Genomic DNA, 27,430 nt, shown 5'->3' with positions numbered 1-27,430 from the left:
CCATTAATTCTGAGGCATATGTGAACACATTAATCAAACTCAAGAAGCGCTTCCAGCGACTTAGACGCCATAGCAACTCAGGCGATTGTTTGCTTCAACATGATAACACACACCCTCACACAAGTTTGAGGACGTTGGAACACATCACGAAACAGGATTGGACAGTGTTACCCCATCCACCTCATAACCCTGACCTAGCTCCCTCAGATTTTCACTTGTTGGGCCATTGAAAAATGCTATTCGTTTGAGACATTTTGAGAATGACGAAGAGGTGATTTGCACAGTGAAGAAATGGCTTCATGAACAGAACAACGAGTGGTACTGACAGGACATAGACGCCCTTGTGTCTCGCTGGAGGGAGGCCATAGAACGGAAAGGAGATTACGAGAAAAATAAGGAGTGTAGAAAAAATTCTTGTGTATAACTTTCATTGTGTTCAATAAATAATTGTTGTAGAAAAAATTTGGTGCATTAGTTTCTGGGCTACCCTAGAAATTTAATCCATTGTGGTACGAATGCGACACTTCAAATATGAATACTATGAAATTTTCAGAGTGCGCGCTCAATGTTTCCGTTTCTTCCGACAGATAGCGTACTTGCAGCAATGGTTCAAAAAGGCGTCTAAGTGATGTACGTTACAAGCAGCGTGTTGTTATTGAATTTCTCACCGCAGAGCAGGGAACGGTTGAAAACGTTTACAAACGTATATGTGCAGTTTATGGAGCATCACCAGTCGACAGAAATATGGTTAGTCGCGGGACACAGATGGTGAGGCCATCATAAAGAGGTTCGGCAGAGCTCCAAATTTTGAAGCTGTCGGGGAGGCCACCAACAGTTGTCGACACTAGGAAGTATGGCTTCCCTCCTTACAAATTTCCACACGTGCCAACTTCTGTTTTATGGAAAATAAATTCATCTAGAGCTGGGCAACTTCAAGTGAAGCCCCGCAAGAAATACGAACTTCAAATAACTCCCACCTGCCCTTCTACCGTTATTCATGCAAGCTTTCTAAAGTGTACAGGGAAGTGTCCCGTCACGAGCCAATCAAAATGAAGATTGCCCTGTTTTACCGAATAGTGATCGCAGGCTCTTGATCGCCTAGCCCTCACAGAAGACGTTTCCGTTAAACCAATATTGAAATGCTTTGTCTGTCACTGGGCACGGGTTAGCAACACAGAGGCCTAAATTTGCCATTGCAGCCGGCACCTGTACGCTGAGTGTTCTACTGCACTGATTGTGTGATTTTCGCTGACGTATTGATTAAAGTATGATCTTTTATCCTATCGGAAGTGCGGTATATTATCTCAATGTGTTAAGTTATGCAAGTGTTAAGACAATTGTACATTGTGAAGGGAGAGAAAGAGATATCATCAGCGCATTCACTATCTACTCTCTCTCTCTATTATACCGGCTGAAGAAGCCAGCGCTTATACCGCATGGCTTCCAGGGTGCATGGTTGCCCAGTTGTACTTCCACTGAAAACAGTAGTAACCACCACCACTCTTACTTCAAGTTGTCGTGTTATATTTGTAGTTTTTACTCGTAACTTCTATGCAACAGGCCCCTGATAAGGCTACCAGTTAGAAGATGGTTACCCGGTTGTACTTCGTCTCAAAACAATAATCACCACCACAAGTCTACTAGTCTCACGCCCCACGCCCCATCTAGGGGCGTAACTTTAGGGCCTGCAGTGCAGGCGGACCAGTGCCTTTAATTGGCTCCACGGTCTCTCGCGAATAGATAATATATATCTACCCTAATGTCACTCCGCACGGAAATGATAAGGGTGATTTTGTAGAATTATTGGAAATAGTTCGTTCTTTTATATTTTTTCAATTTGTACGTAGAGGAATTGTCACTTGATTGCATCTAGCAACAGCTTATTGTGTTGAGTGTCACACAGCACAGCTATAAACAGATGCCGTCTGTCGCAACACCGCTTCAAATTATTTAAAAATAATTACAGCAACGGAAATTCATACCACAGTATCATTTTTTATTTGCAAAATGATACTATCTTACTGTGTAGAGCACCTGAGATCATTCTGCAGAACATTTAATTGCTGTCACACATTTATTCGACAACAGTTTTAACAACCAGTTAGAAGTTTGTGTAGTAACAATCAAAGACTTTAATATTACTTATCTAGACTCACAGAGCGAGCTGATGCTATGAGGAATATTGAACACTTTCGCACATTGCCATGTTTCGGGCGCTTCAGCTTCGAATGAATGGTTAGTACGTGGTAATGTTTACAGTCCCTTGCATGTTTTCGATTTGAATCATGTCTGTTAGTGGATCTGTTGTAGTATTATATGTGACGGAGTGATACTATATTGTCAAATATCTTCAAGGAATGTGAGAGCTTGTACGATACGCTAGTTACATTTTCCGGCAATATTAAAGGGAAGTAAGTTAGGTCTTACGTGTGGAATGGAGAGGTACCCCATTCACAAGGGTGAATTCGTGTGCAACCTTTATTTGTACAGATCGCTATCAGATGGGATCTGGTATTTCTTTTCACATGTGAGTAGAAATTGAACTGTTATAAAATGACTTTCAATGACGATAATCGAAAACTAAACAGGTTGCCTGTTTCCAATTCTTCGGGGATAATTTTTAGAACTAAACAGCTGTTCTGAAAAAAGCATACATATTTTTCGTTCAGACTGTGTACCGGTATTACAAATTTGATAAACTTGGGCCTAGAATCCGTAAGATATGACTAATAATGCTTTATGAAACCCTTTTAATAGTAGGGTAAGGTATTGCTTCAAACTATTATCAATTATCTGAAACATGATTTATTGGTATCGTAACTTATGTCTTAAGTTCTCCTAAATCAAAATCACACAGTAGTGATCATTTAAGTTCTACTCATACCATTACGTTATGTCATATATAAACCAAACCAAACCAAACCAAACCAAACCAAACCAAACCAAACCAAACCAAACCAAACCAAACCAAACCAAACCAAACCAAACCAAACCAAACCGAAAGGCCATGGCCTACCAAGCGAGAGCTGCTCAGCCTGAAGGCCTGCAGATTGCGAGGTGTCATGTGGTCAGCACGACGAATTCTCTCGGCCGTTATTCTTGGCTTTCTAGACCGAGGCCGCTATCTCACCCACAGATATCTCCACAATTGTAATCACGTAGGCTGACTGGACCTCAAACTAGCCCTAAGATCCAGGTAAAATTCCCTAACCTGGGGTAGGCACGCTACCCCTACACCGCGGAGCCGGTCTTTCGTATTCAGAAAATTATCAATGTATCTGATATTTTAGAAAGATTTTCGCAGTTATGTGCTTTTTAAACAAACTGTTCAGAGACTTGACTAAAATTTGCTGCAATGACTTATCAGAGAGGAATGATAAGCTATGTACCGTTCATAGAAATATTTTGATTTCGCAGGTTGCCTTTTTGTTAATACTGAAGATTATTATTATCGGCACAGGAGTTTGTAAATATTTAACTAATGTGTTCTCCAGTGTGCTGAGAGACGGGCTATTTTGCTCTCGCGATATGTAATCGTACTTAAGTTGTTGACCGCTGTCATTTGAACATGTCTTCGTATTTTCAATAAAGGTAAAATGTACAGTCTAGGTTTCAATTACATGTATCTGTTCCGAATGTTCAAACATATCAGTTACAAACATGACCCTTATATTAAAATGAGCGGCATGATTATGTTTAAGTACCGCTAGGCCTATATACTGTTTTTTCTGTTTTCGGCGACTGAATTTCAAATATGAGGTATGTATATTTATTTTTGTAGTGTATATTTCAGTCTTCTTATTCAGTATACTAAAAGTTTTCTTATTTTTTAATTTTCGTTTCATGTGCGCCACCTATACGCTATCCAAAGGATTTGTGTAGATTGTTCAGTAAATGCAAAATGTGTTCAGTTTTTATGCTCGAATATTTTTTTAAATTTTACCACAGTCGTGATATTATGTATATTTATTGCGTGTGTACATGGTAGTCTGTGTAGGCTGTCATTAATTTAGCAGGACAGGTGTTTTTATGTGTGCGAAATGTAAGTTAATGCACAAATTCCATACTACGATCTCCTCGGCGAGCTGTGGAGTGCCCGCAACATGGCAGTACGCGCATGGACATATCTTCCCCAGTCACACGCTTCTGCGCAGTCAGCGTTGTGGGGCCTTGGTAACAATCAGTCGACACAGTTTCGAACGTGCTATTTTTGCGTGAATTTAATAACAAGTTTAACAGTTGTGCCGTTTGATATTATTCAAACTTTTGTGAACTTTTTTGATTTAATTTTGTTATATTTTTCTGTGTTTTAATCGAATAAATTGTTATAACTGAGACTTCGGTAAAGATTACACAGTATAGTTCTGTAGTCACTGAGAAATGAAACCAACTATACTTAAGTACTGTACGAACAACTAAGTGATTCATGGTTGACAGTTCAGCAGTTCATTCATTTCTTTATTCATTAATGTAACCACTCAGAATTATGATACATACTTGTTGGTGAGTCAGTGTGCTAAGAAAAAATTATTTTCGTATTTAAATTCAGTTTTCTATTTTCATACATGATCTTCCAGGCGTAGGATGGCAAGAAAATTCCTAGTTTATAATTTGTTCAAACTGTAGATTTTATGTGTAATATATTATGTTACAATTTTCAAATTTATTTCTAGAACTTACGATTGTAAACCATGTGATTATAATCAGCTGTATTAGATTGTCACTACGTCAGGATTGGACGATGTGAACGTCATTGGGCCATGTGGCCGTTCAAATAAAGCTTTCCCATTGGCTACTCCTATCTCGCCTATCCACAGCCTATGCTTTCCCCTGACCTCGAGTCAGTCGCCATGTAGCCTGCACCAGATTGATTCCGACTACTTAGCTGATGTGGTACTTTAAAAATAACGTGTACTTCTACTGATCATCTACCTTAAGGTGTTCCATACGTAAAAGTATGTACGTTAAAAAAGGAAAGAAAAGATGAAATTAAAAAAAAAATTGTAAAATACTTAGGCATAGACCACCCCGTCAGGTTGGGGAATGAAAACTTTTATAGATAGATATAGATAGATAGATAGATAGATAGATAGATAGATAGATAGATAGATAGATAGATAGATAGATAGATAGATAGATAGATAGATAGATATTTAAGAGCTTAGCCGTCAAACCACAGAAGTAGTCGATTGAAACATATTCAACATTATTTAATAACAATCTTACAATAACGAATAATAGATTAGTTCATATAACTTGACAATAAGCCTATATTTCATTATTTTTACCAGCTGTAATTAAATTGAGAGTACGTTATTCATAGGTTTTCATTTTATTTGAGGGGGCCCCAATTTGAATTTTTTCAGACGGGCCCGTATCACGTACGTTACGCCCTTAGCCCCATCCTTCGAAAATTCCTGTATAATTCTGTATACACCAGATATACTCACTCCCCGGTACACATATTACTCTTCGTTTTTTGTTTTTATCTTTTGGTTTTTTGTAATTCTGTAGTCTAGAGAGTAATGAGAATTACTACTCATTGTGAATTCTCGTGTACACTTGTTTGTGATGTAGTATTATATCAGAACATAGGCTGTAGGTTAAATCTTTTTTGTTAGTGATATTATTTGAAATACTTGTAATCTGTTCTAACGTAATTTTCATTATATAAATAAAAATCCCAGTTGAGGGTTAATAACTATCATATTTTCTGGTGTCAAAGGAACACATCTGCGCAGAGCGGGGTAATCGAGAGAGCACTCGAATGTTATAAAACAATAGATCGATTACTTGAAGTCGACTTCAGTACGTCCGCTGCTCAAGACAGCTGCTTTTTCGAAATTAGTTTGTTGTTGTACAGCACCGGGGTCCTGGTAATGGATATTTTGTGCAGTATGTTCCTGTACATTAGTTCCTGAAACATAAAGTGACGCTTTAGCTTTCTGTATGGAGTCGCATGAAAAGCACGTTCTTTCATAATTTCCGAGATTGTGATAATAGTGGTAGAAATGAAGTTACAAGATGAGTGTTTCGCCTTCACGTACTACCGTTTGTAAAGAAGTCTTCGATGATAACAGCCTACCATCTGAAGAAGGTAAGACACATTGCTATTTTGATTGTTAAACATAATTCTAGATGGATGCTGTTTAGATCTCCTCCCTATTTAAATACTGTGGTTGACGTTTCATCTGTCACTTCCATATATTCGATTTTTGTTTATCTTCTTATATTTGGCTTGTGAACTAAATTCAGCCCTTCATTTAAATTCACAATAATATATTTATATTAATTGCTTATACTACTGTCATTCATCCATGCCTTTTCCTGAGAACACCGAAGTTCATCATTCATCACTGATGCATATTTTGGAAAGTCTGTTGTTGACAGGGTCCGTCTATGATCATTTGTGGTGAAATTTCGAGTTTACATTGAGTTGAATTTGTGTACCTCTTTAAAGTATTTTTTTTAAAGTTAATTTTCGTAATATTGTCTTACTTGTACTGTCTAACAAACTGTCAACCAGCATAACTCTTGAATGATATATGATAATTTGCATTCTAGAAAACTAAAAACTGGTAATTTTCGTGGTATTTTAAAATATTTTCCGTACCTTTTCAAAATCGTCTTTTTCCTAGAGACAAACTATAAGCTGTTCTTCAGCACGGCATAAGTTGCGGGGAGCTATGTGGTAGATACCATGCTATTTCCTGTAGACAGAGGCATGAATTGTAAGATTTTATATGTCTTTATACGGCCATTGGTTACAATTAAACTTTCATAAGTCAGTGTAAATTGAAAAATAAAAAGAACATACGGTTAGTTTTTGAGCTATGCATACAATACAGCATATGTTTCTGTAGTCAAATAAATATTTCTGGGTATTTCTTGATCAGTCTGTAATGAAACATGTTCCACAAGTGTGCAGTTAAAGTTTGCAGTTGGACCTGAATCATAAAAAGTTAATTTAGACCTATTCAGAATGTAGATTATAAGTTGCAGCTCTGTGCTGGCGGCTGTATCTTTCTGATCTCTTGTTTTCCTCTACTCTAAAGGGCAGATTTGTAATTGTTCATGTCTGCGGAACCCACCATCGAAAAGCACTTATTGATATACAGTATATGTTCCATTCGTTTTTCACTTGAATGTGCTTTTGAAATTGCTGTTGTTTTGCATGGTTTGCAAATGTCATAAGGGATATCCAGACAATTCATTTTTGTGTAATTCAAACTTTTGTCCCTTCCTCTGTCCTTCATATTCACATTATTCATTAGCAGCTCTGTCAGTAAAAGTCTTCAGTATGTTGCCATTCCTCAGCTTTGAACGCATATTATTTTACCATCGTAGGCTGTTCATTACCAAGGCAACAATTTTGTACTGTGCTTTAAGCTACATTCATTCCAAGTGTTCCTTGTGTGCCTGGGAATTACAATCAAATACTTGTTTTGGGGTGGTGTTATTAACTTTTCTGATTGTGACCTGTCCAATTCCACTTTCTTCTTTTTATTAGGGTTTTGATCTGGTCTTAGAATGCTTGTGGCCCTCTTTCTTCTTTTGGTTCAAATGGGCCTAGTTTGGACCACACTGTTCAACTGTTGGGCTTTGATCTTTTCCCAGTATTCTCAGATTTTCTGCCGGTGTTACCCCTTTATTTTATCTGTCCAGGGGGTACTTTTCTTCCGGGGATTTTCTTGAAATCCATGGACGTCTTTCAGGGTATGTCGTTCAGACTGTCACTCTTGATGATCTAATATTCCCAGGACATTTCTGTCAGCCAAGTGGTACGAATCTTCGTATTCTGCCAGAAGATGAACAGGCGATTGGTCAGTCTTTTGGGAGGCAGTCTTACTATTTGGCCATTGAAAGCTACTCTCCTTTTCCTAGCATAATCAGAGAGCCTCTCTGTATGTTCCTAGAGCTCGGACTTGTGCTGTCTACGGAATTCTTCATCTTCCTGTACTGGATCTAAGATCTTCTTGAGAATTCTCCTCTGTCTGACTCCCAGTTTCTCCATCAGACCTCTTCGGATGAATGAAAGACACTCCATGGCATACAGAGCTTCTGGTTATAGGCTATGACTGACATGTAGTGCTTCAGTTTCAGGTTGCGTGACGGGCATTGTTTGTTATAAGTGATCTTTGTCAGTCGATGGTCAGTTCCAACTTGTTGACTCTTGTGGATAATGATGCCCCTATTTCATCATTTGTGATTATCTCTGGCCAGTGTATCCCAGTATTTCTAAAAACCTACAATCTCTCAGTGGTTTTTCTTCTTTTTCCTGATATTTCATGCTCCTGATCCATAGGCCTGTAAGAAAACTGATTTCTTTTGTGGTTAGCTGTATCATATTTAGAAAAGCAAAACAGAGCTCTGTGGATCAGTAGTAGTGTCCAGAAGTGTTGCTTTTTTAAGTATCCGATTGCAATGGTTATTCTTATTCTGTTCTATCCTGATGAAGGCTGCAGCCAATAATTTTGGACTCCTGTCTTTCTCTTGTTTGTATCTACTCTGTCCACAATTGCTTACACATCAAGTTGTTGCTTTGCAGCTATATATATAAATGGTTAGAAGCTATACTTTTCAGTGCCAAATTTTCAAGGATGAAACTCTATTTAAACTGCCTGACAAAAGAAATTGAACCATCCAGAAGAAATGGTTGGATATCAATGTAACTTCATACACGTGCACACCATTGGCAGGTACGTAAATGATTATAGAGTTGCAATTCTCTGCGACAGGTAGAGCGGCTACAAGAGTGCATTAGTGTTGTTACCAGGCCTGGTAGGGTATATAAGAGGTGAACAACATCAGATGTTGCGTGATCACCGTGAAGGACATAGAGATGCTGCTTACTCGTGTGAGGCAGAGTTATCTGCACCTGACAGATTTTGAAAGGGGCCTAATTGTGGATCTCCATTTGGCTGGCTGGTCGAATCGTGCAGTATCTAGATTTGTGGGGCATTCGGATATGACAGTGGCCCGATGTTAAATGTGAGGGCAGGCATACTTGTCAAGGTTGCGGTTGACCATATCTGACCACCACGAGGAAGGATTGCCATATTGTGCACCACGCACATCATAACAAATTCACATCTGTGCCTGCCATCCGAGAAAAAGTAATGGTCTTCGTGAAACATTCTGTGGCAACACCCACCATTGGTTGGAGACTAGCCGCAGCCGGACTAGGGAAGTACTGTCCCATGCGTAGGCTGACGTTCACACCACAACACAAACGGCTGTGTTTAGAATGGTGCCATGACAGGAAGTACAGAGTGCTGATGAATGGCTGTGCGTTGTTTTCAGCGATGAATTGCAGTTCTTCTTCTGAGCTCGATAGTTGCAGCCGCTTAAGTGCGGCCAGTGTCCAGTATTCGGGAAATAGTGGGTTCGAACCCCACTGTTGGTGGCCCTGAAGATGGTTTTCCGTGGTTTCCCCTTTTCACACCAGGCAAATGCTGGGCTGTACCTTAAGGCCACGGCTGCCTCCTTCCCACTCCTAGGCCCTCCCTATCCCATCATCGCCATAAGACCTATCTGTGTCAGTGCAATGTAAAGCAAGTTGCAAAAAAAAAGGAATTGCGGTTCGAGTATAGCGGCCACCTGGGGAGAGGTCCCATTCTTCCAGTGTTTTGGAGAGGCACATCAGTGTTACTCCTGGCATCATGGTGTGGGGAGCCATCAGGTATGACTTCAGGTCATGGCTGGTGGTGAAAGAGCGGATTCTGACATCACAGTGGTATGTTGCGGATATCCTGCATCCTCATGTGTTACCTCTCATGCGGCAGCATCGTGGTGCCATTTTTCAGCAGGACAATGCTCGTCCACACACAGCACATGTATCTATGAACTGTCTGCGTGATGGTGAGGTACTCCTGTGGCTAGCAAGATCTCCAGATCTGTCCCCGATAGAACATGTGTGGGACCAACTTGAATGTCAGCTCCTTCCCATTGCCAGTATCCAGGATATCAAGGACTAGTTACAACAGTTGTGGGCCAGCTTGCCTCAGGAGAGGATACGATGGCTTTATGACCAACCGAATCAGTGCATGCGTCAAGGCCAGATGGAGTGCAATGTCATACGAATAATTAGGCTCGTACTGCCAGATTCTTTGTAAATTTGACTCAATTTTTTAATCACTGAAATTACATTACATACCCTCTCAGCACATGAAGTTTTATTTATTTCATTTCCTCCCTTTCAGATGCTTTCATTTTGTTTAATATTAAAACACTAGTGGTTCCCAAGCGCTTTGTTGCATGTGTAAATCGTGGCAAGTTTTAAGAAGAAAGTTAAATTTAAATCCATATTACCAACGTAACGGACCATAGTACTGTACATATTAAACAGATGAACCAGGTCCACTGCTGTCTTCAAATTAAGGAAACAAAATCCATTCAGTGAAAAGCATTTTTACAGTATTTCTTTCTTATAGATTTATTTAGCATTTGTATTACGTTTAGTGCCAATACATGTTTTGTTCCTAAGCACACGGTTTTAGTGTATCCTCCTTCTTCTTCTTCTTCTTCTTCTTCTTCGTCATTGACATACAGTACTTTACAGTATTGATGAGTCCTGGTTGTGGAGTTGCTGCTGTCACCTTATCTGTTTGGTCCAGCTGTTGTTAGGCCTTCCTCTTTTCCTTACCCCAGTTAGCTGAAAGTCAAGTGCTCTTTTGGCTCTTTCGACCTGTTATTTCACCTTCTTGAACCATGATCCTTGTCCATGACCATCTCCTTCATGCGCACCCTATACCTTTGAAAAAAAGTTTTTCTTCTGAGTGAAGAAATCTTTGTTTGCGTACCGTACTTCATCTCCAATTTTAAACCACCCGGATTGAACAGGCAAGGACTTCTCTATAACGGGGAGTTTAAAATCAATCTCCATTTACTTTGGTGTTACGTATATTCTGTCTTATTTTATGGTGCCGAGACTTGGACCCTAACAGAGAACGCTACCCAAAACAGATCTTTTGAGATGTAGTGCTACTAATGCCTGCTTAGAATATCAGGGATTGACAGAATACATAACACTGAGGTACTCCAATGCCTGAACAAAGAGCTAGAGGTCATGCACAACATCAAAAAGAGGAAACTTGAGTACTTTGGATATATCATTCCAAATGATATAGACTCCTTCAGCTTATTGTACAAGGTAAAATTGAAAGAAGGAGAATATCTTTGCTACAGAATCTTTGAGAATGGTATGGGCTCTGTACCCCACTCTTTTCAGAGTTGCTGAGAACAAGAACCAGATCGCCCTGATGACAGCCAACATCCAATGAGGATATGGTACAAGAAAAAGATGGGATCTTGGGAATGTCAGGTTCTGTGATACCAACTTTTAAGTTTCCTCGGTGACTGGAAGAGCCTCATTAATTCATGTCTGTATTCATTGAATCATATATTTGGCCAACATCAAATGCAATACCCAGCCTTTAGTCTTTATATCAGTAAATGCAAATGTAGGTACCGTACTCTCCATATAAACTAAAATGAATATACTCAAATGATAAAACTGTATACACGTCAGATATATCTTGCATGTCACTGCTTACAAACAGAATATATTTTTATAAATTGTTATAAATATACACTCTATATAAATGAGCATACTCAGCCAATTGACAGAGATGAGAGTTAACAAAAAATGAACTAGAGTATTGTAAAAATGTGTCCATCGACAGTGTGCTGTTGCAGTTTTCCATCCATGCACCCAGCCTGGTCGTATCAGCTTTGAATCCTGGTAACATCTGGTGGAGGACTTATCCAGTGCAGTATGTGGTAGCCAATAAAATGAAATCTGTACCAAAACAAATGTTATAGCTATTGTCAATAAATACATTTATACAAGATATATTTAAATAACTAGATATGTATATTATATTTAACAGGGTACCAGATACCCTTAACTATAAAATGGCTCATTTGAATAACCAGATATTTATTATTTATTAGGCTATCACTCATTAACAAGTATGATTGTCTTCCAAAGGTAAAGTTCAAATCACATGAGTTCTTTGATGGCTGGATAATCCAGTTCTGGAACCACAGACTCTTTCAAAATTTTGACACACAGTATCTTGAGTATCACCTGTCCTTGAGGGTTGGTACTTCCGATATTCATACACTCTTTCCTACCATTGCATTTGTCGGCCAGAAATTTCCTCCGCTCTAGTTCAAAGGATAGATGTCCTGGGTGGACAAGGCAACACCATTCTGGACGAGTGGATGACACAACCTCCCAGTTTTCAGGGTCAGTTAGACATTTCTTTAGATTCACCTTCAGAACATCTTTATAGCATTTTTGTTGCCCACCCTGTGTCCAACTTTCAACTGGCAGTACATGTTTTGTTTTGGGAGACATGACTCAGGCGTGCTAATTACATGATCTGTCCATCGAAACTGGTGTTTTATTATGAGAACCTCAACACTGGTTGTATTCGCTTGCTCCAAAACACTTATGTTAGTGTGTCTGTCTTGCCATTTCATTCCTAGGATTCTCCTAATGCATCATTGATGGTAATTTTCCAGATATAGTAAGTGTTTTCTGTATGTAACCCAAGTTTCCTAACCAGAGAGTAGAGTTAGAACAGTAACGGCTTGGTATACATACAGCATAGTTTGAGTACTGATGTTTTGGGTATTAAACACCCTAATTCGCATACGACCATAGGCTACGCTGGAATATTTGAGATGATATTGGATTTCAGCATCAATGTTCGCATTTGTTGAAAGGTGACCGCCCAGATAGGAAAAGTGTTAAATATTTTTAAAGCTAGTTCCATTAATCGTGATAGCAGGAGTAGCAGCGTTAAAGGTTGGTGCAGGGTGATGTAAAATTTGTGTTTTACTGTTGTTTACGTCTAGACCAATGCTCCTATATGCCTCGTTAAATGCATGCTGGGTATGCTCATCTTCTGAGTTTGCAATATGACATTATCGTCTGCATACTGGAGTTCAAGAATAGAAATAGAAGATACCTTAGTCTTTGCTCGCAGTCTGCTAAGATTGAATATTCCTCCGTCTGTCCGATACAAAATTTCTACACCATTTGGAATTTTGTCTTTGACCAGATTAAGTATATATATACAGGGTGAAGCGTAATTCGCGCACTCGGGCGTCGCAGCGCGACTCCTCACATGCCAGCAATAAAAAAATGTCTCTTACAAAATTTCATCTTGCGAGTATATCCGGCAGAAAATCGACGTTGAAGAGTAGCAATCTGGCAACACTGTAACCACATGTAGGGTAACTACCTCTGTCAGCAGAAGTTAGTCGTATTGTACAGTTGGTGCAATGGGTAGAGTTTTGGGTTAGCATGCAGGAGGTCGAGTGGTCGATCCTGGGTTGAGGCGTATGTTTTTTATTTCGTAAATGTAGTCCAGGTGGTATGGTATCTGGCATCTTAATCGTCAACAGCGATTGCAGAGGGTCCTCTAGAAACCATTTGCACTTACATACTACGATCCTAGAAATGGACGAACAATCGTTTTCATTGGTCAGCTTTGAAAGGCGCCCTTTCCACGTCGTGGGCGTGAATTTATTCGCACCACTTCATCTACTAGATGTGAAACCTGTTTTCTTTTGTACCCTCCTCCATTGGTCCCATAGATTAGTACCAACTATTATTCTTGCCTCGTTCAGATCCATTACATTTCGTTAGGGCCTTACGTTACCAGTAGGCCTAGGAACGTGCTCTGCGAATAATGTCCAAACTCGGTTACAATTTGTATGTGTTATCACCATGGTCCCAATAATTCTGCCTTTCAACACTGCGTCTAGTAACCACATGCTGTTTAGTACGTATCTCAATGCATTATTATTATTATTATTATTATTATTATTATTATTATTATTATTATTATTATTGTTACGGAGCTTTCCGTGGTAGGTAGAGGTGAAAGAAGGTGCGGGTGTGAATAGGTCTCCAGCTACGAAAGTAAAATTAATTTAAAATTTAACAAGGTTGTATTTTCTTTTCAAAATAAGGAGATAACAAGCATGGCAGGTACAAAGTAGCAAGTCAAAAGGGTAGTTACAATATTTACAGGATTTGGGCTTCGCGCCCTGACTTCACAATGCTTGGTCAATCAGCTCAGTTTTACCCCAAACACAAGTTTCAACAGAGGGGCAGAAAACCCCATTCATGCCTAGGAGCCCTTGCTCCAAATTACACTGAAAAGCCTCCATGAGGCATACAACACTCAATTTTCAAAAAGAGCCACTCGCTCTCAACTCTAAGCCTCTCCCAGGCCACACCAAACTCCACCTTCAAGTTGTCCTTACTGGACATAGACACAGGGGTAAAATACCCAACCAACTGAGGTCTATTAAATGAAAAGAAGGTTGATTACATGACCTCCAAAATAACAATTTGAGAGGAGGCGATCTGCACTCCTAATACACTTTGTTTTTAAAACCTACTTGGCACTAGGCCATTAATACAAGGGCTAATCCCATACTACAGAGGTGACTTCAGAAAAGAACAATTTACATTATATTAACGAAGAATAGGTTGAGAAAAATAAGTTCACCTCAAAACATTATGATTGGGAGCTCGAGAGGGTTAAGCACTCTCTATCCCGATATGCAGTTCAAAAGATGAAATAGATACAAGTTTCTTTACATTTTAAGGAGGGTTACATAATGGAAAAAGCTTCGGACCCGCCCCGAGAGTTAAACTGCTGAGCAAGCAAGAAAATAAGTAATTAATCGGCCATTACCTTGTTGTTGACCGCCGCCGAAGAAAGAGGCGCTACCCGCCCCCTGCTATGTACTTTACACACTGAAAGATGGAACAGAAGTGGCCCAGAGACCCTAAAATCAGCAGTTTATATACTCTCGCGGAAGGTTCTAGGCGTAAGGGGAATGAAAACACCCGCCCACAATCACTTTATTGGAGAAAAAAGAGAAACCCCTACACAAGATGAAGAAGAAACACATTATTGGTGGAAAATTAATTTCAGAAATTCGGGATTGGCTAGATTTAAAACAAGGGGAAAGAAAGGGGCAATATTGCCAACTTAACCAATGACTAAAAGAAATTTAACAAAGAACAAACTTTTGAAATAAAATTTTCTCCAAAGAACAGTTCTTTTTCTTCGCACTAGGGTGCACTATTGTAGTTCTTCAGTAGTATCCTCTAGAAGAGAAAGTTCACACTTCTTACTTCAAGCAAAACAAAAACACATAAAAAATGACACAGTTCTAAAACTCCAAAATTTGCAGGTAGTGACATCTTCTGAGAAAGTAGAAAATTAATACCGTCAATCAAGTTCAGACTTCCTCCAGCAGAGGAGTTTCAACTGGCGCACCTTTTGAATTAGCGGTGTGGAGGTGTACCGCCCGGTACAATTATTATTATTATTATTATTATTATTATTATTATTATGTTGTAAATGTAGGATACATGTGACCTCAGAAACTGTGTCTTACTGTTTTACAGTAGGTAATGTCAGATGGAAAGCCGCCTCTGTGGTGTAGTGGTTAGCGTGATTAGCTGCCACCCCCCCGGAGGTCCGGGTTCGATTCCCGGCTCTGCCACGAAATTTGAAAAGTGGTACGAGGGCTGGAACGGGCTCCACTCAGCCTCGGGAGGTCAACTGAGTAGAGGTGGGTTCGATTCCCACCTCAGCCATCCTCGAAGTGGTTTTCCGTGGTTTCCCACTTCACCTCCAGGCGAATGCCGGGATGATACCTAACTTAAGGCCACGGCCGCTTCCTTCCCTCATCCTTGCCCATCCCTTCCAATCTTCCCATCCCCCTACAAGGCCCCTGTTCACCATAGCAGGTGAGGCCGCCTGGGCGAGGTACTGGTCATACTCCCCAGTTGTATCCCCCGACCAAGAGTCTGAAGCTCCAGGACACTGCCCTTGAGGCGGTAGAGGTGGGATCCCTCGCTGAGTCCGAGGGAAAAGCCGAACCTGGAGGGTAAACAGATGATGATGATGATGAATGTCAGATGGAAATTAGCAAATAAAAAATGCGCCTCAACCCAGGATCGAACCATCGACCACCTACTTGCCAACCAAAAACTCTATACCACTGCACCAACTGTACAGCACGACGTGAACATGCTGACAGCGGTAGTTACCCTACATATGGTTACAGTGTTGCCAGATTGCTACTCTTTAACGTCCGTTTTCTACCGGATATACTCGCAAGACGAAATTTTGTAAGAGACATTTTGTTATTGCTGGCATGTGAGGAGTCGCGCTGCGACGCCCGAGTGCGCGAATTACGCTTCACCCTATATATATATATATATATATATATATAATTTATATAATTTATGGAAAAACATGTTTCATCCACTCACATAGATATTCTCAGACTCCTGAAATTACTATCAAAATTAAAAATCATGATGCAAAATGCATACAAATATTATATGCTGGTGCATTTACGAATTTACAATTTATGTCAACAACTTGGAAGCTGGTTGTATCATCAAATAACAGCACCAGATTAAGTAATGAACGTAGGTTAACAGCACCAGATGTTATGCAGTTAGAGGGAAACTGCAAAAACTGATGACAGTGCTGTAATGAGTTGTATAAGGTATGTTGAGGAGTGAGGCACTTTGCCATTGTTTTTCTCTCTGGGCAAGAAAGTACTGGTGCAGCACAACTGACCCTCTGAGTAACACATTTCATAACATTGAGGCTTACTAGTCCTGCTGTGAATGTCATTACTCAGAATCACTCATACTCGGTGCAGGGCCGCTCACGTAAATCGTAGGCCCCCCGACACATCAGGATGTTAAAGCCTCTCTTCCACAACTTCATCCACAGGCAACACAAACTCATGGTGTTCCTCACATAATGGTACTAATACTCTCAGGCAACGCAGACCCATGGTGTTTCTCATAAAGTGGTACTGTGGGGCCGACCGGTGGAATACACACGATGACCATTATCACGAACAATTCCCAGACCCGTAGTGTTTCTCGCATAATGGTACTGCTCCTATATAACGTAGACCCATGGTTTCCCTCGCAAGGTGGCCTGTGATTACTTCCACTAAACGGGTGTACGTTGCTTGTGAGTAGTACCCTTATGTGCGAAACACCATAAGGTTTGTGTTACTTGTGAGTGGTGCCATTGTGTGTGACATTACATTACCTGTGATCAGTACCACCAAGTCCGGCTCCATGACTAAATGGTTAGCGTGCTGTCCTTTGGTCAGAGGGGTCCCGGGTTCGATTCCTGGCAGGGTCGGGAATTTTAACCATCATTGGTTAATTTCGCCGGTACGGGGGTTGGGTGAGTGCGTGGTGTGCATACTGCGTGTCGCCTACGGGGTCAAATCAAAAGACCGGCACCTGGCAAGCCGAGCATGTCCTCGGACACTCCCGGCACTAAAAGCCATACGCCATTTCATTTTCAATACCACCATGCGAGAAACACCATGAGTCTACGTTACCTGTGATTAGTGCCACTTTAGGAGGAACACCATGGTTCTGCTTTTCCAGTGATTAGTACCATTATGAGGGGCCGGTGACCTGGATTTTCCCAGTAATGAAGGCATTGTGAATTGGATCCACTGATTGTTTTATTTCACGATCATTTTTTCATCATCGTTTTAGATTCTAGTCAGTGGATACATTTTGAAGTTTTAATATTCGTTGCGTTCACCTCGTACCATTATGGACCGATGATCTGGCTGTTAGGCCCCTTTAAACAACAAACATAATCATCAACGTCGTTGTTCAGATTTTGTTTCGATTTCTCCCAGCAGATAGCTATGCACTTATGGTTTGTGCTGCTATCAATCTCTACTGAGAGATAGCACGTGCATGTTCCATAGGTTAAATCAAAGGCGAGCACAATTCGGCTCAATGAGCAGCGCTCCAGCTCACAGACAGGTAAGGTTGTAAGGTAAGGGAGCAGTGGATGCGCTCTGACGGAAGGTACAGCCTTGCAGCGGCCTGCAGTTACAACCAATGAAGGGGCGCGCATCACAACAGTTTTAAACTTTTAATATTTTCATTGTGCCTAATGTCTCGTTCTGTTCAGTGCATTAGGTTATGGCGAAGAAACAAAATAAGTTCTTTCCTGTATAAAAACGCCATGTGTTCAGTAATATATTTAATTGTATTAATTTCATTAGGTTCCGTGGCTCAGGCGGCAACGCGCCGGCCTCTCACCGCTGGGTTCCGTGGTTCTAAATCCCGGTCACTCCATGTGGTCATTATGTCTGAAATGGACACAAAACGTAAGAGTCGTAGTCATTTTCCTAAGCAATTATTTCATTAATAACGCACTTAAATCCAACTCTGACTACTGATATATAAGTTAAGTGTGTTCCGTAGAGAATATAAGTGCATATACTTTTCTGAATAATTACTTGACCAACTTACCTTAATAACGTTTTGCTACAGGAACAGACCAACAAGTAGCGTGTTTCCATCCACACAAGGTGCTCAAATACGCCAGCCTCGTGTTGGTAGATGTACTGGCACGTAAAAGAACTCTTGGGCACTTCAGCGTCTCCGTAAAGCGTAAAAGTAGTTAGTGGGACGTAAAGCCAATAACATTATTAAAAATTTAAAAAACGATTGTGAAATTGGATCTATAACTTTTAACGATAATTCTAAAAAACAACTAGTGAAGTTAAAAATTAGAAAAACATTTTAAAAGTTACAAGTAGAGCTTGAGAAATAATTTCTATAAAACTTTCTGTACAATATAGGTATGATTCGGACTTGAGGCCAGTTGATCTTATTGTATTGGGTATGCATAATATACTAGGTCTATTGTTTAAATCGTTCAAACGTCTTTACGACGTGGGCAGTGAGAGAATCCCTGAGATTAAGCAAATGTGTGAAGAAGGAAAACAGCAACAAGCTCAAAAAGCGGGTCTTGTGAACAAAAGAAGACAAGCCTATTCATCATTTGACCTTCGGGGCGCTTCAGAAGGTTTTGGAGGAAAAGTGGTCTATATACAAGGCTGCTAAACATTTCACCGTTCCGTGAAGTACTCTAAAGGACAATATGACTTGAAAAGATGGGTTGACCGTTTGCCCTTACGAGTTAATTGGAGATTCAGTTAATTTCATAGTAAGAATGCAGGAAATAGGGATCGGTCTGAAAGTCAACCGAATAAGACATGTTGCGTATGCGCTGGCCAAACAACAGTATGCAAACAATGACAAAGTTCCCATTCAGTGAAGAGAAAAATTGTGCAGGGTGAAAATGCTGCAGGTAAATTCGGTCCACTTCTAATCATGAGAATGTCAGATTCATTGACGAATGGTGCCTTCCTAACGCATCAGTAGCCCTGTCACAGAGTGGATGGATTAACAGTGAACTTTTCTTAAAGTGGTTCAAGGAATTTGTTCGAGGCCTTGGTGCAGAAAGACCTGTGATACTGATAATGAATTCCCATGTTAGTCACGTGACACCAGAGGTATTGGAAATTGCATCCAAGAATGAAATTATCGTTGTGACTATTCCACCGCATACCAGCCACGCGTTCCTGATGAGGTCAGAGCTGCCAACACACATCGAACTACACCTGTTTCTGATCAAGCCGGAAAATCCACTACACATATCACTACAGTGAAACCGGTATCTACGGAAAAACAGAAGTCAAACAAGAAAAATAATGACAACTCCGCCACCTGTAACGACAGCTACAGTAATGGGAAGAATCCAAGTCCCTTGGATTCAATGTTGCTTCTGTTTGCCATGGTTCCATGAAAGTTGTCATTCCATTGATTCATCTGATGCTATTGTATTTGTGTGTAGTATTTGTGAATATGTCAGTGACAACGATACCGATACTGAAAATGAGTGAAAAGTGCGTGAAGTGAACTGTAACGATGCTCAGAGAAGTTATCACGGAGTTAAGTACATGATCACGAAGTTAGGTATACTGTGTTACGGAATTAGGTATGCTATCACGAGATTAGGTAGCATGCCCACTTCGCTCATTACATGTTATAACTCCAAATGTTTTGCATATTTTGAACGTTCTTTGCATGTGTTTGTAGAATAATGTATAGGTACTCAGCATGTAAAATATAAAATTCCTAGATCGAGTATTTGTTCTGATATATTACTTATAATCCTTAATATCACGAAGTTAGGTAGGTTTACCGTACATGGTGAGCATGTGATCCATTGAAGAGCGTTTTACTGGGGTTTTGCTATATTGGATAGCGTGTCAGACCTCTCCTACGTTAAACTCGTTTTAATTAATTTTTATTCCTTTAGTGTTATTTCTTTACTTTTCTTCCCCTCTCTCCTCGTCTTTACCATTACTGGAGTTTAATGTACTTAAGAGCTTGGTCCCTATCCTTTGTTCACCCTCCCCTGCTGTTTTTCCAGTGGAAAGCTTTCATTGAAATGCAAAAACTTTAATGTTGTAGAAGGACTCCTTCAATGACGGGCGTGGAGAGTTCCACATTGGCGTGTTTCTTCTGTGTAAGGGAGACTAAATTAGGAAAAAGAAAGAATGCTAGCATGAGTCACTGCCATTCCTGTCAAACAGTATATACAGTATCACAGTCTGGAGACTGAATGAATAAACTGTGTCAGAAAGGGCAGACTGTTTTAATGAGTTCACTGACTGAGAGACTGTAAATTGCTTCTCAGAAATTCACTTAGCTGATGCTGGTCAGTAATAGAAGTGTATCGGTTCCCGAGCGATGACTTCGTTACTTCTTGAACAGTGAGCCGATTTTAAAGTGCGCATGGTTGAGAATGCGTGCTGCGAGGTCTCAAGATGCAAGTAACACTGTCAGCTTGTGTCATTCCATCTACTCTCATTCGTAAACGAATCGCTTAACTTTCAAAATTTATTGTGAGAGGCTATACATTACCTGATACAAAAAGTAAATCGTCTGAAAATTTCTGTCTCTGAGTAGAAATACGACCAGAAGGAAGGAGCAAATTGTCACAGATTTTTTGGCTAGTTAATACGTGCCGGTTTGACTATACTGTGACAGTGAAGATAAGAGTGCAAAGCTGTAATAATACTGGCGAAGGGCGACGATGCTGGTGCAGCTGCTTCAGTGACCATGGGGGCAACAGTGAGCAAACCAAGAGCCTGAGCCTCTCGTAGCGACAGCTGCCGCTCTTCGGGGTAAGTGTGATTGGAATTGCCGGCTTATTTGGTCCTTAATTTCATTTTGACATGGGGCTCGTAGAGTGTTGACTTTTGGTATTGTGGTGGGGGTGAGATTGGCATTGATTGAGATTGATTGACCTGATTTAGGTATGTTCAGTAGGTTCTGGCTGGTTTACTTTGGTAATATTGGCCGTTTTTGACGAGGTTTGAGTGTAGGACCATGGTATCGGAGGTTCATGGTCTGGGTTTGATGGAGCATGCGGTATTTAGGATGAAGGAGTTGTGGGGGAGGGGGGTGGTGCTGTAAGGTTATCTTGTCTTGTGGCGGGATTTTTCTTGGCTGGCAGTGTCTCAGCTATTCAGTCCACCAAGCGATACTGGCGTTGGGGTGTGACTGGTTTTAGGATTGTCTGTGGAGGGAGGGGGGTGTTCGGATAGGGCTTGTGTTGACTTGGTTTGTGGTGGAAGTGGTGAACTTGGTTAGTAATGAATAATGATAGTAAGATTGCTTGCAGTAGGGTTTGGTCATGGTCGTTGTAGGTTCGATGGGGTGGGTGACTGGCTTGGTAACTGCCAGGACTGGTTGATGGTGAGGGGTGATATGTTGGTTTTGAGAACTGCTGTTTATATTGGGCTATTATAGTTTTTTTTTTAATAGGGACAACCAGGGAAAGAGGCTGCATAGTTCCCATGACAGCGCACTTTTGCCTGGTCCCGAAGTACTGTGCATTCAGTGTGGCGGTGGTTTCACTGCATCTGATGGTAGACTTACAATAAGCGTTGAGTGGTTCAGTTTTAGGCAGTTGAATCGTTGGATGGGTAATGTTTGTTCGGCATGAACTTTGGGGTAATGTACGGTGTGGTTTTGTGTGTGTGGTCTTGCTGGCTGTGCAGGAGGCCTGAGCGGTTAGTATCTCAGTTTCCGTTTGGACGGATGTATTATTCTACCTCTGACGAAGCTTCTAGAGTCGAATATAATAGTCATGTTTAAATTATTATTATTATTATTATTATTATTCCCTGTTCGTTTTAGGTTATTCAACGCCTTGCGTATGTTCTTAAGCGAACAGTTTACTACGCTGTTATGACTTCCTCGGATATTTGAGGTAGACTGCCTCTGAAGTACGTCAAATATCGTGAGATGGCGTGATGGATGTATATAATGTGCCGTAGACAGTCTGGGCACCTATGACTTCTTGTCTTACGTAAAAGGGACGACGATTTATCCGAGTAGTAAGAAGGGTGATAATCTGTTGGCCTGGAGTGGCAGTATGTCTGAAATAGCGCAAAATTTGCTTTTCAGATGCTGCTATGGTGGAAATGTATATGGACAAATAATGGGACCATTGCGAATAACTTCCATCGAAACTGTCGAGCAATACGTGCCATTAATGTGAGAGTTGTACGTCGGCTTCGGTGGAAGAGTCTTCAGATTGCACAATGGTATCGGTACTGAACCTCTGCTGAAGCAAAGGATTGCCTTCTCTGCATCTTGGAACGAATGGACGTTGACGCGACTGACGATATACAGAGCAGAGCAAACATCCTGTAACTGTTGCTGCATGTGTAGCCTATACAAGCCGATGGGCGGGAGGTTTGGGACCCGAGACTTGTTTTCGTGGCATTTTCTGGAACTCTTCCGTTACGTGGAATAAAATTTAAATTCAGAAGATAGTGGGTACTCTAAATACTTTGGTCGCCATTAAATTTATTCCTCACAATTCTTGGTCCATCTTGTCAACACATTATTCGTCATCGTCGTTTCCGAAGGGCATTCCCTTGCCTTTACTTTCCCGACAATTTCGCAGTACACTTTGCTCCTGTTATGGACAACAAATGTTTCATTTTTTCAGGGGACCGAGAAACTCGTTGTGAATATCGCTAATAGGAAAAGTCCTCTCGGTTTTAATTACTACGTTGATGGGGTGAAAGATCTTAATTGGGGTAATCACATAAAGGGGATAGTAAATAAAGGGTACAGATCTCTGCACGTGGTTATCAGGGTATTTGCGGATTGTAGTAAGGATGTAAAGGAGAGGGCATATGTCTCTGGTAAGACACCAACTAGAGGATGGTTCAATTGTATGGAATTCTCACCAATATTACTTCATTCGAGAACTGGAAAAATCCAAAGAATAGCAGATCGATTTGTTCTGGGTGTTTTCCGACAAAAGAGTAGCGTTACGAAAATGTTGCAAAGTTTGGGCTTCTCGACTAAATGGTATGTTCCGAACAGTCAGTGGGGAGATGGCGTGGAATGAGTTAGTAGACGAGTAAGTTTGAGTGGTGGTTTTGAAAGTAGGAAAGACCACAATATGAAGTTAATGTTGGAATTCAAGAGGAAAATTGGAGCAAATATTCGTTTATAGGAAGGGGAGTTAGGGCTTGAAATAATTTACCAAGGGAGATGTTCAATAAATTTCCAAATTGAAGACTTGGTGAACAACAGATAGGGAATCTGCTACCTGGGCGACTGCCCTAAATGCATATCAGTGATGAATGATACTTCTTGTTGATATTTCTTGTTGCCGCTTCTAGACTGGATATGTTTACGATATTTGCACATAGAGAGACTAGTCTAATCGTCATATAACTTAGTCAAACAACCACTCAACAGGAAAGCGTGTTTTGATGTCTCCACATTTTCTTTTAACAGAACAGGAAAGTATATACCACTACACGCTGATTCATTTTCCCTTTGTTTCTGAGACGGTTGCGTTTGCAGGTGGGATACAGTCTGGCCATAGTCAACTCTTTCATTGTTAGTAATAATAGGGCTCGGATGTTAGGAAAAGTCATATTTTTTTCTTTGTTGCTATTTTCTTGCTTGATTGGATTTAGGTGCAAATTAGGTGATTATCGTTACAATTAACTGACTTTTATTTGTCATTTAAATGCATATTTTGGATATTTTTTGTCAATAGGTCATATATTGAGCTTTTTACGTAGAAACTTCATATTTCAGTCATGTTTCGACGGTTTGACGACAGCTGTAGCAGTGCAAAGTCATCTCTAACTTATCGAACGGGAAGTAGTAGCCTATTCGCAAAACTGCTTCTCGGTTTCACATCTACTGTTAATACCAGTGGAATGCGCTGCCTTTTCCATCAAGATTGCGGGGGCCCGGGTTCGATTCCCGCTACTGCCAGAAATTTGAGAATGGCAGGAAAGTTGGTATGTGGTTAAAGTGGCACATGCAGCTCACGTCCAGTGGGGGTGTGCCTGAAAAAAGCTGCACCACCTCAGGATGAGGATACGAGTTTGCATTTTGCATCAAGATTGCGCAGAATTGTTTTCCAGAAGTTTGTCAGGAAGTATGGCATATATTAAGTCGAACTTTGGAATTATATCGAGTGCAATTACTCGTTTAGAAGCTGCTAGCTTAGAAATTCATGCAGGCGAAATTCTGAGAAGCGTTGAACATTCAGCACAACAATCAAATGGACTTTTAAAATTTTGTGTGATCTGACAATCTTTATCGGTATGTATTCAGAAATGTTTGATAAGTGAATCAATATACTTAAACATATACTTAAGAATTCTGAATTGCTTTTGTTTGCTGACGCTGCAAAAAATTTTATGCAAATTAATTGTTCACTTGATTGTTTAAAACTTCAAAAAGATTTACATCATCTGGAAAAGTACTGTATTTGAAATGGGTTCAAACTTAATCATGAGAAATGTAAAATAATATAGTTTTTTAAAAACAAGAAGAAAATATCATTTCAGTACAAATTTAGTAATAACATTCTAAGTCCTGTTTCACAAGTTAATGGCCTTGGTGTTTTATTCAGCTATAACCTATCGTTTAATGAACATACTGAAAATATTTGTAAGAAAGCATTTCAAAGATTGGGTTGCATTACTAGATATTCCAGAGAATTTTCAAACTTAGCTACCTATCGATTGCTGTATGTATCTATGGTACGCCCTATACTAGAATACTGTACACCTGTTTGGAACCTTTCTCATCAGACCTCTATCCATAGATTAGATCCAGTACAACATAAATGTCTTGGTTTATGTTCATTTAGAGCAGGATTCTCATATGATAATGTTGATTATACAGCCCTACAACAGTCCTTAAATCTGCGTAGTCTGTCACAACGCCGTGAATTCCTGGATACACTCTTCATTTTAAAATCGCTTCATTCCTTTGTGAATTGTCCACATCTCCTTGCAAAAATTAACGTACATGTACCAGACAGACGCACGGGGTTCAAGAATACATTGCCTACAAATTGACATAGAACTAACTATGCATTCAGTGGGCCAATTGAACGAATGTCAAGATCTCTAAACAAGGTGGATATTGATATATTTAACTGCTCATTGTCAATATTTAGAAATCACTTACATAATCTCCAGAATTGACCATTACTTTCCTGTGCTTTGCTTGTAATATAACTTGTGTATATATCTGTACATATTTTTCTACTTATACTCCATTGAACTTTCTTTTTAGTGTGTTTTGTTTTGTTTATTCTTCTCTATTGTTGTGTAAAATGTTATTACCGTTAATAAAAAAATATTAAGGACAATAGACTGTGAATAACTGTTAAAGATGTATATTTAGAAAATGAATATGAAAATAAGAATAAAGAATTTAGTTAACGAATATGTATCAAAGGAATTGCCGTTTCGATTTATAACTTATTTTTAAAGGCCATATTTACGTTAATCATTTTCGGGTCATATTTTGTAGTGTTTACGTCATATTTCGTCACTTTTGAGGTCATTTTTTAAATTTTGACGTCTTATGTCGTCACTTTTGAGGTCATATTTGCTTGCTTATTTGGGCTATTTTTAAGTCTTAAACATCCGAGCCCATAACCCTTCTGTAAGAGGACAAAATATGACTGTTTTTCTCCGTGGCAATTAGTTGGTTGCTTCAAAATATGGAACACAATAATATGAAATAGTGTGGCTTAGCATTGAACTACGGCTAGCAAAGTTTAAAAGCATTTGTAAACGCTAAAAAATGAATCAAGATTTCTGATACTGGAACACCGTGTAAGAAACTTAATCCAGTCCACCGTCATCATTCGTGAGGTCGTCTGTTTCAAATTCTTGGACGCCGATGTCGACATGACCAGAAATTTTCGCGCCCTGCTCAAGACCGATTTGGCTATGAATCCATCCTTGCAGATCTCGTACACCATGCGTGGTGATTGCCTTGCGTGGGACTGATAGGATATTTCATTCCAGTTCCTGGTGGAAGCTACATCTTTTGCTTAACAGAATGACATTGCTGTTATGATTACACAGTCCTCTCTAAGGCTTTCAGGGCCCTTCAGGTTAAGAAAGCCAATTCATTGTTTCGTTATTTTGAGATCAGCATCGCTAATCGGCTGATTCCTGAGTCTGTTATTCCTGCAGATATTGCATTCGGGAGATAGTGGGTTCGAACCCACTGTCAGCAGCCCTGAAGGTGGTTTTCCATGGTTTCCCATTTTCACACCAGCCAAGTGCTGGGCTTACCTTAATTAAGGGAACGGCCACTTCCTTTCCACTCCTAGCCCTTTCCTATCCCATCGTCGCCATAAGACCTACGCGCGACGTAAAGCAACTTGTAAAATTCCTGCAGACCCAGAAGTTTGTTGTGAATAGTATGTTTTCGACAATTTCTGAACATATCTTATTGTTGTTGTTGTTCATATAAGTGGACATTAGGCCAGAAATGACACAGACTCTAGGACCACTTATGTTCGTAAATTATTGATTTGTCTGTTTGAAAGTACATAGACAGTAGGCTCAATGCAGTACCTTCTTAACTCACCAATACTTATAACACATAAGTTAAAATGAATACCTACAAAAAAGATAAAGGCAAATACGAATTTAAGACATATAAAGAAAAAATCCTCTAACGTACTCCAGGAATTCTCTGAATATACATTATCACAATAAGTTAGCAAAAATGACAATAACTTTAACGGTGGAAAAGTAAGAAAATAATATCGGTATTTATAAATTGCAAGCGATGTCTTTAAAATGAATCTATTTTTGTATCACATGGGTCATAAAAATATTTCTTAAACGGTTAATTAAAGTGATGAGGAGTTCTGGACCTTTGAACGCGAAATAATGCATTCTTGCGAGCTCTCACTTGTGGATCGTGAAGAGAGAAAATACAGCTGTCCTGGCGAATCAAGTTAATTGGTTATAATTTTGTTTAACGTTTAGAACGAAGTCATTATTTTTCTCTTGCGCAGTGGTGTGAGGTTAAAATACTTCTTATGTAGAGCGTTTGTTTTATAATATAAATACCGCAAAGAAGTCGTAGCAGATATTTGTTTCTTTGAACGCGGGTCCCAGATTACAGACTCATATTCTTATTTGTTCCTTTCAAGTG

The 27,430-nt window shown here is 39.9% G+C and overlaps 1 protein-coding gene across 1 annotated transcript in view; it reads left to right on the top strand.

Moving 5' to 3' along the window:
* Positions 1-5,886: 5,886 nt before the first annotated feature.
* Cep164 (centrosomal protein 164) overlaps positions 5,887-27,430 on the top strand; it is a 352,132-nt gene continuing 330,588 nt past the window's right edge. Inside the window, exon 1 of the mRNA XM_068229617.1 lies at positions 5,887-6,097. Coding sequence (XP_068085718.1) covers positions 6,025-6,097 — 73 coding nt within the window. The 5' untranslated portion in view covers positions 5,887-6,024. The remainder of the gene's footprint in view (positions 6,098-27,430) is intronic.

The sequence above is a fragment of the Anabrus simplex genome, chromosome 11 (genome assembly GCF_040414725.1).
Source record: "Anabrus simplex isolate iqAnaSimp1 chromosome 11, ASM4041472v1, whole genome shotgun sequence".
Classification (NCBI taxonomy): Eukaryota; Metazoa; Arthropoda; class Insecta; order Orthoptera; family Tettigoniidae; genus Anabrus; species Anabrus simplex.
The sequence above is the reverse complement of the archived record's forward strand: the minus strand, read 5'-3'. Positions and strand labels throughout refer to the sequence as shown.